Raw genomic sequence first — 14,150 nt, forward strand, 5'->3', positions numbered from 1 at the left:
AGAAATGAAATTTTAATGGATCCAATGCTCTAAAACGCTTGGCGCAGTATTTAGCATATAAGGAGAGTTTAGTAAGTGTTTGTTCTGCTTACTATTATTGTTATTATTCTGGGTCAGCGACAATCAGCTATAAAATTCTCTTAAATATTTTGAACAATGGATAAAAATGGTGTAATGGGTAAAAGTGATAGTACCATATGCTAGATATGGGACTATTCAAGGCAGAGTTACAAATTATATATTTTATATCTATATCTAATAGCAAAATACTTTGAGGTTCATATATTCAGGAATTGCTTACACTTTTATTAGCATGTGTGGCAACTGGCTGTTTACTCTCATATCTTATGTATTTTACTGCCCTTACGTGAAGCTAACATTCCCTTTTGGAATCTCAGAGTCACACAAAACATTTTGTCCTCAAGTTTGAAAAAGTGCCCCCAGAACATAAGATTTCAGAGTTTTATTCAAATCTGATAATTTTCTTTTACTGTTCCTTCTTGCAGAGTGTAGGGAAGGTAAGTTTCATAAGGAATGCCAGTAAAAAAAAAAAAAAGAGAAAGTGTTTTTCTATCATCTTCTCAAAGTCATGCCTGACTACCTCCTATTTTCCAGAGTGAGCAATAATTAAAGGTTACACATGTGTGGAGTCACTGTGATATCAGAAAGCTTCAGCTAAAAATGCTCTCACATTTCAGTGCCAATGCTCATTCTTAGCATAGCCACGGTTGGCGACACTGCCGCCAACTTGGCCTAGTTTCTTTGCTCTCCCTGTCACTTCTCTGCTGAGCATCTTTGACCGCATTCTCTTTTTCTCTGTGCCAGTAACTGCAGCTGCTAGAGTATCACTGCTGTCTGCTGTTTGTTCTGCCCGTTTTTTTAATGTTGACAACAGAAGGAAGAAGAGCAGCTGGCATTGTTCTCTCAATACACAATCTGTATTGCGTGGGGGTAGGGGCGGGAAAGAAGGGGAGAGAGAAAAGATAGGACTAGAAGAGAACTGAGTAGTTTATTCGCTACAGCATTTGGTTCTCCACTGTAACAATTTGAAGTAGTGATCCAGCTCCCAGTAGTAGCAATAGTAGCAATAATGTTGCAAATAAAGACAATATGTGTTAAAATAAGATGAATAACTCCAAATTCCTAATCTTAATTTATAGTGGTGGGACACCTTTTTGCTTTCTTTACCCAGTCTTAGACATTGATGTCACTTCTTTATGATTTAATTTTCCCTTCTAACACGATGAGAAAGAAGTGTGGTTCTCAAATTCATTTACAGACATTTGAAAGCAGTGATGATAATATCTCAACAGAAAAGGGTTTAGGCTCCTGAAAGATAGAGATTTGAAATCAAGTGGCATTATGGCCAGGAGCCTTAATGGTACAATGTAAGAAGCATGTTAGTTTTATAGGAAAAAAACCAAAAAACCTGTGGATGACTTAAAACATTTTTTTTTGGTTTCATTATATTTTCCTCTTTCTTTAAATATACTATTGAACTGATTTTTAATTTATCATATTAAAAACACCGTGCATTTCACTTACTGTATCTCAATGATATTTTAAAAACAGGTAGGTATATTCTAATAATTAGAAGCATATCCGTCAGAATTTTAGGAAAACATAGACTATTAAGTGACAATATGTGAAGAGTTGAGAACAAAACTAAAGCTTATGATGTCATTTTAGGCAAAACCTGTTGTTCCCTCTCCATGAACGCAAGGAAAACAAAGACCCTAATGTTTTTTGAATAAGTATTACTTTCAGAATTAAGTTGGAGAGAAGGAAAAATATCCTAGGAAAGAAGAGAGACCTCAAGCTAAAGTTGAATTGGCTGGTGCAAAATCATCCCATCCAACAGGACGACTCAATGAACAAGTGGGACATCCAGTGTTCGGTTAACTCATCTTCTTGGGACCATCAGGATACTTTCTGATTCAAGAACACAAGTTCTTCCATGATTAAGCTAAAATTCGTTTTAAAAAGATATTATTAGTTTGTAATTCTCCAATTGCTATTTCTACATCAAAATTTTACCGCATAATACAGATATCTGGGTTCTCTATCATGAAATTGTACAAGAGATGAGATATTTAAAGTACTTTGAGGAAGAAAATTTCAGTTCTAGGGTTAGTCTTTTCTTTAATCCAATTATGTGTGACCTCATTCTTGTAGGATGGGGATTTAACAGATTGAGAAACAAGTTTTATGTTTTTATAACAGAGTGCCAAGTCTGGTGCTTATTGTGTCTAAAAGCAAATCAAAAGTAATATGGACTTCACTTTAATCAACACAATGTAAGTATTTGAAGCAATTATAAATAAGAGACAAATTCAAATTTACTGCAGAGCTTGTCATTGGCCTGCTGAGGCACCTAATATTTAACAAAGAATGTCTGACAGGACATGTTAAATATCTGATCCTCAACACTGTAGACACACTAACATTATATTATTACTCTTCATTAAAAAACAAGATATATTGACTATATTATGACTGCAAGTTGCTTCATAGTTGAATCACAATATAAAGTTCTTATCTTTGGAGATAGTTTCTCTGTATGTTTAGCAAAAATATGTATTTGCGAAACGGATGTGTGTACATATGTGTGTGTATTCATATACGTGTGTGTGTATGTGTGTGTGTGCCAGGCACTGTTCTAAGCAATTTAAAATTTTTGACTCATTGAATGCTCATAAAATCTTCATACTACCTAATTTGTCTGTTATATTTCATGCTATTTCTTGAGAAATCTTTTCTAGGAAGAAGTTAACCTCTGTTAACTCATAATCAGCTTGTTTTATGAGACATTATGCCATTTTCTACATGAACACTTTCTCAGACAGTGTGAAGTCCAATATTTTTTTCTTTTTACCTTGTGACTAACTAGAAATTTCAGACGCTAAGTTTCGGGCCCGCTTTAGTGATTACCTTGCCTTTTATTGCCCTGCTACTAATCTGTTTTATAATATCTTTAAATATAAGCAAATTTAACTGAATTATAAACTATGTATTTACTCAGAATGCCCTAACTACCAGGATGTTTAATGCATCTGAGGTTTATAATTGTAATTTCTCTCACAAAATATTTATCTAAGAATCTTTGTTTATCTTAATGATAACTAATGTTTTAAAATAGTCAATTTCCTTCAAAGATTGGATATCTTTTATTTTCCACTATATTTAAATATAGTATTTATATTTTAATATTATATTATATTTAAAATAAATATATTAAATGTACATTTAAATTCATATTAGTGAGGCGTTCAGAATATGAGAAGAGTAATAAAAATTGTTAGAAATAATATCCTTTTATAAAAATTATGATGTGTTGCAACAGCTTTAAGGTCTATTATTTTTAAGTTCTCCTTTCCCATATGCTAATTAATAATCCAAATAGCCCTCTATGTTTTTAATTATTCTGTTTTCTCAGATGATAATAAGGAAAATCCTCTGATAGCCCTAATGATAGGTTAGGATATAGTTTTATGCAATGTTTTGTTTTGGCAACATTTCCATTAATTTAATGTCTATAGGTATGATTATCTTGAGTTCTACCCAGGATACGTATAACTATATAGCCAAGATCTATTGAGCAATTCCTTATATGTCACGTACTACTTAAAATGTTACAATCATTTTATGTTTTTAATTCTTTAATTAACCCTGCAGTATGTTTTCTAGATGAGGAAGTTAAAGCCAAAGAGGAAGTAACTTTGCTTGCCATCTACTTATAATGATAGAATATATGACTAAGTTAGAAGGCAAAGATTTTCCCCCATCTATCTACAGCTAATTATCCACAATTGTTTAATAATGTCACTATTTATTGTTTATAATATGAAAACCATAATCATTTGTGAAGAATTATCAAAATCAAGTCACTTCCTGACAGTGGTGGACTTAGAATTTCGATATTAATTGAAGCTTAGGTATTGACAGTCTGGCTAGGAGGACATTAGCTAGAAAAATTTTCTTGAAGTTAACGTTTGCTTAGTAAGCAGTCTGTTACACTAACATTGTAAGGTGTCCAAGATGGTCGTAATGATCCTCCTTTCTTTTTATACACACCCTATAGTATCTTCCCATATTGGAATGGGTCAAGTCTCTACCACACATAGAGTAGGGTGGAGGAGAAGGTATATGACTTCTGAAGTCAGGTCATAAAAGGCATTAAGGCTTCTGCCTTGCTCTCTTGGATCACTTATTCTGGGGAAAGCCAACTGCCAGTAAGTGAGACACTTAAACAGCCTTGGGGAGAGTCCCAATAGCAAAGAACTGAGGCTTTCTGCCAACAACCAGCAGCAAATTGCCAGCCATATAAGTGAGCCGTCTTGGAGGTGGATCTTCTAGTCCAAGTCAAGCCTGCAGATCCTGGAACCTCATAAGATATCCCAAACCAGAACCCTCCCAGCCAAACCACCCCACCAAAACCATAAGTGTTTTTTGTCGTTTTAAGCCACTAAATTTGAGATAACTTTTTACACATTGTACAATAACCACTGCAGATTGTATGCTTACTTGGTTTGGCATTGGAGGAAGATGGATCCATTTTTATTTGTTTTGTGTGATGGCTTTAATCTTTAGACATGGCAACAGTTCTTACATTGTCTTGGTTTCAGTCAGACTGATTTGGTTGCCAAGACTCTCTGTGTTTGATTAAGTGTAGGTTGTTTTAAAATGGATGTGAAATTTAAACTGGCAATGTGAAGCACTCAGAGATGTACCCACACCCAGAAGCCAGAAACTGACATTACATAGTCAGACAACTGCTGCCTCTCCTGTCTCGCCCATGGGTTGCATAGCCTCTTCCTCCCTTTCACATCTTGAGTCCTTCTCTGCATTATCACAAATTATCATAGCCCTAACTCTACATCATGGTGCCTTTCGCTGTGCATTCTTACCATTCCGATTCTCTGTGTTCTCTGTTTTCTAACATGATTTCTTGATTCACATTATACCCCAAAGGGATCTGATTATCCCGTCTCATCACTTTTTAGAAATTCAGATCATAGATTCCTGGCCATTTTCTGCGTTGTATGCCCTAATGTAAGCTGAGTACTACAGCCTAATCAGCTCATGTTAGACTCTAGGTGGGGAATCTGTGTAGTCACAGGGGAGAATCGTCTTCAATCAGTGCTAAAAGAGTGACAGTTTCACTTAAAAGTGGCTTTGAATTTGGCATATGGCAGGCAATGTACTTGACATATCTTATATAGCTTTCCATCTTAAAAATAGTATGTTTTAAATGTCTCATTTCATTCTCCATATGTACAAAGAAATTTCAACTACCATAAAGCTAACCATATATTTTTTCAAATACATTAAATTTTTATATGCATTTTCTTTTGACGTTGCCCTTTTTCATCTGCCTTCTAAAGTTGAGTCACTTTCTTAAATCCAAAAGGAGAAGCAGTCAATAAGACATCTAGCTAAAATGTTATTCTTACATAAATGCAGTTTATCAAAAAGTGTTTTGCACTAGTGGAAACCTTATACTTTCAGACAAAGACAAGGACAAGCAAAAATTTATTTAGTTGAAAAGCCAAGCAGTTTACACATGAGTTGTCAAGGAAAATAGCCTTTCAGTACGATGGCATGCTGCTATGTAGTTAATAATCTTATTTCTGTTGCTTATATAATATTCAACTCTCCACATGTATTTCCATATAAAGAAAGCATATTTAATATGAGATCCATTACTTTAAATATAATTGCAAGTACCTAATATATAAAATAAGGCAATTTATAAAGAAGGCATTGATAAAGGATTCTGTTACTAGTATCTAGGCATCTGTTCCATTGAACTACATTTTCATTATAAGGCATATGTTATCTTCAGAAAGAATATTACATTTCAGGTAAGTTGTGAATAACTATTAAATTACTAGGGTCTGTAACTTTGAGGTTTTTATTGTCCAATTTTAAATAAAAAGATTTCAGAACAGAAAATTCACTTATGGTATATTGAGGAATGCAATAGGTGTTTCACAGGATTTCATATGTAGCAAAAAAAAGTCATTTAGCCCAAACTCTTGGTTCCAGACAGGTTAACTATAGATAAAAACTAAACTGGTTTAAAGCACAACTAGTGGAAAATTAGGTGAAGAATTCTGGTAAGAATATTACTGTCAGATTTAACATATGAGCAAAGATGAAGAGTTTCAAAATGATTTGATATTTGGTACATGATTTTACAAGGGCATTTCATAGAAGACCTTATGTGCTATGCTAAGACTTTGAGCTTACACACACACACACAATGCATTATATGTTTTTAAATAAATGGGTGGCATGATTAAGCCTGCATTTATTATAGGCAGCTTGTATATATCGTATGAAGGATAAAGTAATATGACAAAACAAATCCCTTTCAGCATGTAAGTAGCTGTGAAAATGTAAAAAATATAAAAGTTACATCCCAATAGAAATAATGAGTTAAAGACATAAAGTTTTCTTAAAATATTTGCAAACGTATTCAATATAATTTATAATCAAACTAATATACATTATATTTAATTTATATATATAATAATATATATTCACTTTTGATAAGCTTGTGCACATGTGCATGCGTACACACACATACCATAATAATCTACCTTGAGTGTGGTGGTATGAATACTTTCATAGACTGCTGGTGGTTGCTGGTAACAACCTTTTGGAAATCAACCTGGCAACATGTGTCAATGGCTTTACACATTCCCATGCATCTTGTGGGAATGTATACTAATGGAAATAACATATAAGGATGATCACCACAATGAACACACACACACATATGTATATATATACATATATCTATATGATTGATGTCAACAATACTTGTTGAGCTCCTGTAATTTATACTAGCGTCTGATCTAGGTACTAAATTTGGATTGATGAACAATGAACAATAATATTTTTAAAAGGGAGAAATCCATATAATTGAATAGTATATAATGATTAAAACCATATATTTGAAGACTATATTAGACATCATGTGATAAATGAATAAATAGGATTTAAAATGATTGTTACATTTTTATATATTATATCAAAAGCATCTCCATGTATGTATGCATTTCTATAAAAATCAGAAAAATAATGAAAAGACATATAAGGAAAAGAGACTTGGTTATTATACCTGCGTAATTGAATATGAAGTATGTATTTATTTATTTGTATATTTATTTTTTTATTACAGTAACATTGGTTTATAACATATACATTTCAGGTGTACATCGTTACCTTTCAATTTCTGTGTAGATTACATCATGTTCACCACCCAAAAACTGATTACAATCCATCACCATACACATGTGCCTAATCACCCCTTTGGCACTCCTCTCTCTTTCTTCCCCTCTGGTAACCATCAATCCAATCTCTGTTTCTAAGTGATTGTTTGTGTTGTTTTTATCTTCTTTGTTATTTATTTATTTATTTTTTGGTGAGGAGGATTCACCCTGAGCTAACTTCTATAGCCAATCTAACTCTTTTTGCTTGAGGAAGAGTGACCAGGAGCTAACGACTGTGCCAATCTTCCTCTATTTTGTATGTGGGATGCTGCCACAGCATGCCCCAATCAGCAAAGTATAGGTCTGCACCTGGAATTTGAACCTACAAACCCGGGGACACCAAAGTAGAGTGTGTGAACTTAACCACCATACAACCAGGCCAGCCCCATGTTATTTTTATCTTCTATTTATGTGTAAGATAACATGGTATTTGACTTTCTCCCTCTGACTTATTTCACTTAGAATAATATCTTCAATGTCCATCCATGTTGTCACAAATGCCCGGATTTCATTGTTTCTTATGGCTGAGTAGTATTCCATTGTGTATATATACCACATCTTCTTCATCTATTCCTCCCTTGTTGGGCACCTAGGTAGCTTTCAAGTTTTAGCTATTGTTCATAATGCTGCAATGAACATAGGGGTGCATGTATCTTTACCCATTCATGTTCTTTGGATAAATACCCAGCAGTGGAATAGCTGGATCATCTGGAGGTTGTAGTCTTAATTTTTTGAGGAATATCAGTACTGTTATTTCCTGTCTTGTTAGTTATAGCCATTCTTTTTTTTTTCCCAAGGAAGATTAGCCCTGAGCTAACATCTGCCAGTCCTCCTCTTTTTTCAGAGGACGACTGGCCCTGAGCTAACGTCTGTGCCCATCTTCCTCTACTTATAGGTGGGATGCCTACCACAGCATGGCTTGCCATGTGGTGCCATGTCTACACCCTGGACCCGAACCAGTGAACCCTGGGCCGCCAAAGCAGAATGTGTGCACTTAACTACTGTGCCACTGGGCCAGCCCCAATTATAGCCATTCTTATGACAGTAAAGTGATATCTCATTTTAGTATTGATTTACATGTCCCTGATAGTGATGTTGAACATCTTTTCGTGTGCCTGTTGGCCATATGTATATCTTCTTTGGAGAAATGTCTGTTCAGATATTTTGCCCCTTTTTTAACCCATAAGTTGCCTGAGTGCTTGCTGTTGGGTGGGGCCAGTCCCTAGGGCATGTTGCCTAACCTGGCTCAGCTGGATTAAATCTTTGCTCTAGTGGGTGGAGCAGACCCTGGTCTAACAGTCCAGAGGAAGAACTCCAATGCATCTGCCAGCATCTGTGTAAGCATGCCTTTACTAGGTCACAATAATGGCTACCACCAATGTCTCAGTCCCTGGAGAGGTCTCATCTCTCATGGAGATGCACTCAGAACCTATCAGGTGAGTCTCTTTTCCCCAAAGGACTGTTCACCTTTCTTTCTGGTGATTTTAGGTTGCTTTCTAAAATGAGTGAATTTGTGTGTGGGCCCTTTAAGAGCTGGTTTTTTTTCCTTTTATATCTGATAGCTTTGCTGGGGGTATTCCTTGTTCTTGTTAGTAGCCAGGAAAGCCAGATATTAAAACACTCGTCTCAGTTGTGCTCAGTCCAAAAGCTGCTTATAGTGGTAATGCTCCCCCACTAAGACCCCCTGTTCCTCTGGGGAAGGCTTTGTACCTTAGGATTGCTCCCAACTGGCTGTGAAGCTCTGTGGCTCACAAAGGTGGCTTTTTTTCCTCCAAGAAAGGAATTGCTGCCTCTTCCATCTCAGTCTGCACTGTCCCTTGTTGTGGGGGTTCTTTTCATTCAGTTTTCAGTTCTCACTCAGGGGTAATGTTTCCAAGAGTAGTTGTGAATTTGTTTTGTCTGTGGGAGGAAGTGAGTTCAGAGTTCACTTATGCTTCCATCTTGACACCATCCTTGATTTTTTTCTCAAATTTTTTTTTAAGTTTAATGCACATTCTAACTGTATACAATAAAATGGAACATGCTCTAAATAGACAAAAATAATACATGCAATTTTTAAATTTAGTAATTTCAAAATAAATTTTGTCTTTATAAAATTCATTCTCTTGATCTAGGAATAATATAGTTTTCCATCAGTGTATTTTTGGTGAATATTACACTTGATTTGCTATATTTTTTGTTTTGGTATATTATTGATACATTATGTTTTGAGCTATGTAAATAAAGTGCATTATATTTTCTAATTCTTATGTAAGAATATAGTTTTTTTGTGTTCTTATCTTGTCACTTAACTGAACTTTCTTACTAACTTTATGTGTACTTTTAATTTATTCTTTTGTGACTCATTTTATCTTCACATTTTGATTATTTTATTTTCTAATTTATATTACTTATACAATTTATATTTATTTCTTGGCTTAATGAATTGTCTAGTTCATAAAAAATTAATTTCTGATGACAACCACAATCCATTAGTTTGACTCTCAGCTTACTATTCTGGTGTTTGTTAATTTTTCATTACTATGAAATATGCCTCTACTCAGTTTACTAGATCACTGAGAGTATTTATATTACACTTAGTAATATGTGATGCACTTTATCAGATTATATTTGTTTACTTAAATTATATTGATTATTCTCATTAGCTATACTAAAATATTGTACTAAATTAATTGATTTCTTAACTAAATTCCTACCAGATCATTTTTTAATTCCAACAGGATTCCTGTCTATGATCAAACTTTTAATATCCTGGTGAATTTTGCTTTCATTTTGTTTACAATTTTTGTCATTAGTGAATTTGTCCTATAATTCCCTTTGCTCTGCTGCTATTATCGATTATTGCCATCACTTTTGCTGACTTTATAAAATGAATACCAATGTTTCCATCTTAATTGATATTCTAACAATATTTAATACAATTTGAAGTATATGATTCTTGAATGTCAATAAATACTCATCATAAAAACTACAGACCTGGAGCCAGCTCTGTGGCCTAGTGGTTAAATTCAGTGCACTCCACTTCAGTGGCCTGGGTTTAGTTCCCAGGTGCAGACCTACAACACTCATCGGTGGCCATGCCGTGGAGGTGACCCACATACAAAATAGAGGAAGATTGGTGTGGGTGGTAGCTCAGGGCAAATCTTCCTCAGCAAAAAGACAAACAAGCAAGCAAACAAAATCTCTATAAACCCTAAGAGTATTTTGGGAAGAAACCATTTTAAGAAAATGTTTCAATTGATACCATGGTTATTTTCATTCAATTTTCTTCTTTATGTTTAGTTGGTATATTAATATATCCTTGGATTTTTTATGATATAAGATTATCAAATTTACCAGCAAAATGTCTATATTAATTCCAAATCATTGTAGCTACAGTCATTCCTTCCTTCTTCCTTCTCTTCCTTCTTCTTCCTTCCCTTGCTCTTCCCTCCTCTCTGCTCCTTCTCTGCCTCCTCCTCCTTCTACTCTCTTCTTTCTCTTTCTCATCTATTTTGCTCAGTAATGCATCGATTAAGTCTATGCATTATCTTTTGGCCAAAACATTTTGCGTCCACTTGTCAAATTCTCATTTTTGTTGTTTTATATGAATTGTGATTATATTTGATTTTTTTAAAATATTTAATTTATTGAAGAATTTTTTGGATTTAGATGCTTGTTATACATTTCATATTTACTTTATTGTTGTCTGAAAATGTCTAAACTATTAATGCTTATTGGAATATACATAAAAAATAGAGACTTTTTATTTTCTAGTTTACTTTCTGAGCACTCTTGAAAATCTTTCAAGAAAACTTGAAAGGAAGACACTTTCTGTTTGCATACTACAACATTCATTATAAAAATACTAATTCAGTCTTAATAATTGTATTATTGAAACTTTGTCTTCTCTTCACTTTTCAAATACTAACAGTGATGAGTTAAAGAAGCAGAATATGATTGTGGATATATCATTTTTGTATCCAGTCTTAATAGTTTTTGCCTCATATTGTAATGCTATGTTTTTAACTTACATGACTTTAAGTTCAATATGTAGTGCCTTGAATTTTAAGTTATCTGATGTTAATATCACAAACCATGTATTTTTTTCTCATAAATGATTGCCTATCTTAAAAATATCTCTGTCCTTAGTCCTTTAAAATAACAGTGTTTGCATATGCCACTAGGATTTGTGCATGCTTTTTCCTATATCTGGAAATCTCATCCTTACAATCCTCACCCAGTTCACTCTTATTCATCTATTAGACATCACCTTCAACAGTATCGTTAGGGAAGTTTCCTCCAGTTTTACCAACTATGTCTAATCCACCTTTTAAATGCATTCACATTACTCTTCCTCTCTTTCATAACACATTAAATTTGCAATTTTGAAATTTTTTCCTATTTGAATACTGATTTTTTTTGTCTCCTCATTAGAATATAAACGCTATTAACCCAGAGAGTGGGCCTGTTCTAATCTGTGTATTGTAGCACTGAATACAATGTCTGGCACATGCTAGGCACTCACTCAATATTCACTCAGTGAATGGATGGAAATATGATGGAAAATATATCCAGTTACCTTTTTTAATAAGCCAGAAAAATACTGATAAGTCTAATCATGGCTCCATCTTTCCTGAGCCTACAGAAGAAAATTTAATCTCCTTTGCAATGTGTACAAAAGGCTTTCTTGATATTATCAAGGACGAATTGTCTGGCCTCATCTTCTATCAATTTTGCCCTTCAAATATACTCAGTTACTGAAATCCCTCTGAATATGTTGGTATACTTTGAATGTCTTTGACCCCCCTGCACCACACATCCTTCTTGTAAGCTTGGGTAACATTATCTTGCTTGAGCATCACCAATCCAATGAAGCTGTCCCTCCACTGCCCAGCCTTTGCCCCAGAGATGATCATTCTGTCATATCCTTAGCCCCTGAGCCTGAGTTTTGTTTCTTTGATTGCAGCTGCCACATGGTTGTAATTATTTGTTAGCCTGGTTCTTTGTCCTTGCAAGTCTATGTCCTCTTCCTGCGAATAGGATCTATCCTTTTCATAGTCATTGCAAACACACTGTAGGCAACAAGAACAGCACCACAAAATGTCCTGAAAGGATATATGTATCATGCATGCATATTTGAATAAATATTATTAAGGAATTAAAAACACCAAGAATCACAAAAGGTGCTTACTCTCCAAAAGTTTATTTTAAAAAATATAGCAGGTGCTGAAACCTGCATGACTTGGGCCTTCAGCCTCCACCTAGGAGTGCTAGACTGCTACATCCTGCTACATTCACTGGGGGGATTCAGTTTTTTTAAAAAAAGTGATTATGCTTTAATAGGGTTAAAATATTCATGGAATAATTAGATGTGTATAAGATTTTCCATTAGTTACTCTTAAAGTATTTTGCCTTGAAAACCTATAGAATTTGGGAAACTTTCAATTAGTAAGAGAGGCAGAGATTTCCTCAAGAATATTTCTAATTGATATTTGCTCTTTATCTTTATCTTAATATTTAACTCTCTATTGATTTGGTCCCTATCCAAGGTCTAATAAACCTATTTCCAGAAACAATTTAAGATGACTCATTATTGTGCATTGAAATAAGCAAGATATATTTAGATATATTTCATTCCATCTGGTTTAAAAAGTGGAAACATATACTACTTAAAAATAGGTCACTTCTGTGTTCAAAATCCTGTATTGACAAGAAGTCTTCTTGCTCAGAAATATTGCATATTATGTAGGAATATTACATATTGTGATTATGGAGAATTTTAAAAATACAGCTTTTTAATTAGTAACTTCTAACTATACTGTCAAATAAATAAATAGTTTTAACTACCAATGCTTGTTCTAAAGATGTATTTCAATAAAATTAACTTAAATATCCCATTCCCATTCTTTTTAGTGATGCACAAAATGTTCTTTATTAACAAAATCTGTATTCCAAAGAAGAATTGGCTGTTTCAAGAAATGAACAGAGCATTATTAGCTAGTCTCAGTGTTTTACTATTTTGTTAATTTAGTTTGTTGAATTCACAGTCACTCCTTTTACGTACATGTTCTATCCTAGAGATTGTTACCTCTTTAATAGTTATTTATATTACTATGCAATTGAAGTTCTCTTTACTCATTTTTTCCTCTCCTTTTTCTTTTTCACATGCTGCAGTAGCTAACATATTATGGAGAGAAGAAGGTACTAAATTCCATTATGTTTCTTATTGTTATGATTATTTTGCTTAATTTTTAATAGATGTGTTAACCATCAGTCTTAATAATTACCTTGTTTTGATGTTGACTCAACATTTTTATTTGATTATAAGTCAATATTCTTCTATAAATGTGCTACCGTTAAAAATATTTCTCATTCCTCATCAACTTGATTTATTATTGATATGTAACTAGGAAGTTATATTACAATATATTGAAATACTTTTCAGGGTATAAAAGTAAGTCAAAGAAATAAAAGCAAACTTAGTTAAACAGAATGTATATAATAAACCCTGATTTAGATTATCAAAAGGAAAATTTAAAAACTAGTGTCTTATGAAGGTAATATAATAAATTGTTTAAGAAAATAGGTTATAAACTTGAAGGACCTAGATTCAAATCCGATCTCTACCACTATATAGCCTAGGGCCTCTTTACATCACAATTTTCTTATCTCAAAAATCAGGACAACTGTTAATACACAGTAGGGTTGTTATCAGTTCCTTAAATACAGTCTACACTCAATACATGGTATCTACTGTTATTTATTATTGTTATTGTTATTGTTTTTCTTAATGATAAAGTCTTGGAAGAAAGTATTTGACCAGGTGCTCAAATATCCCATGTGCTTTAGTTCAATTCTTAGGATAAAAATGTGCACAAGTCATCCTTA

The 14,150-nt window shown here is 33.6% G+C and overlaps 1 protein-coding gene across 4 annotated transcripts in view; it reads left to right on the plus strand.

Moving 5' to 3' along the window:
- FSTL5 (follistatin like 5) overlaps window positions 1-14,150 on the plus strand; it is a 718,704-nt gene that overhangs the window by 590,761 nt on the left and 113,793 nt on the right. For 2 of the 4 annotated variants that reach the window (XM_001500089.5, XM_023636359.2), the window contains exon 11: window positions 13,437-13,463. The exons of the other annotated variants lie outside the window; for them this stretch is intronic. In XM_001500089.5, coding sequence (XP_001500139.2) covers window positions 13,437-13,463 — 27 coding nt within the window. The remainder of the gene's footprint in view (window positions 1-13,436; window positions 13,464-14,150) is intronic. 4 annotated transcript variants of the gene reach the window in all.

The sequence above is a fragment of the Equus caballus genome, chromosome 2 (genome assembly GCF_041296265.1).
Source record: "Equus caballus isolate H_3958 breed thoroughbred chromosome 2, TB-T2T, whole genome shotgun sequence".
NCBI lineage: Eukaryota > Metazoa > Chordata > Mammalia > Perissodactyla > Equidae > Equus > Equus caballus.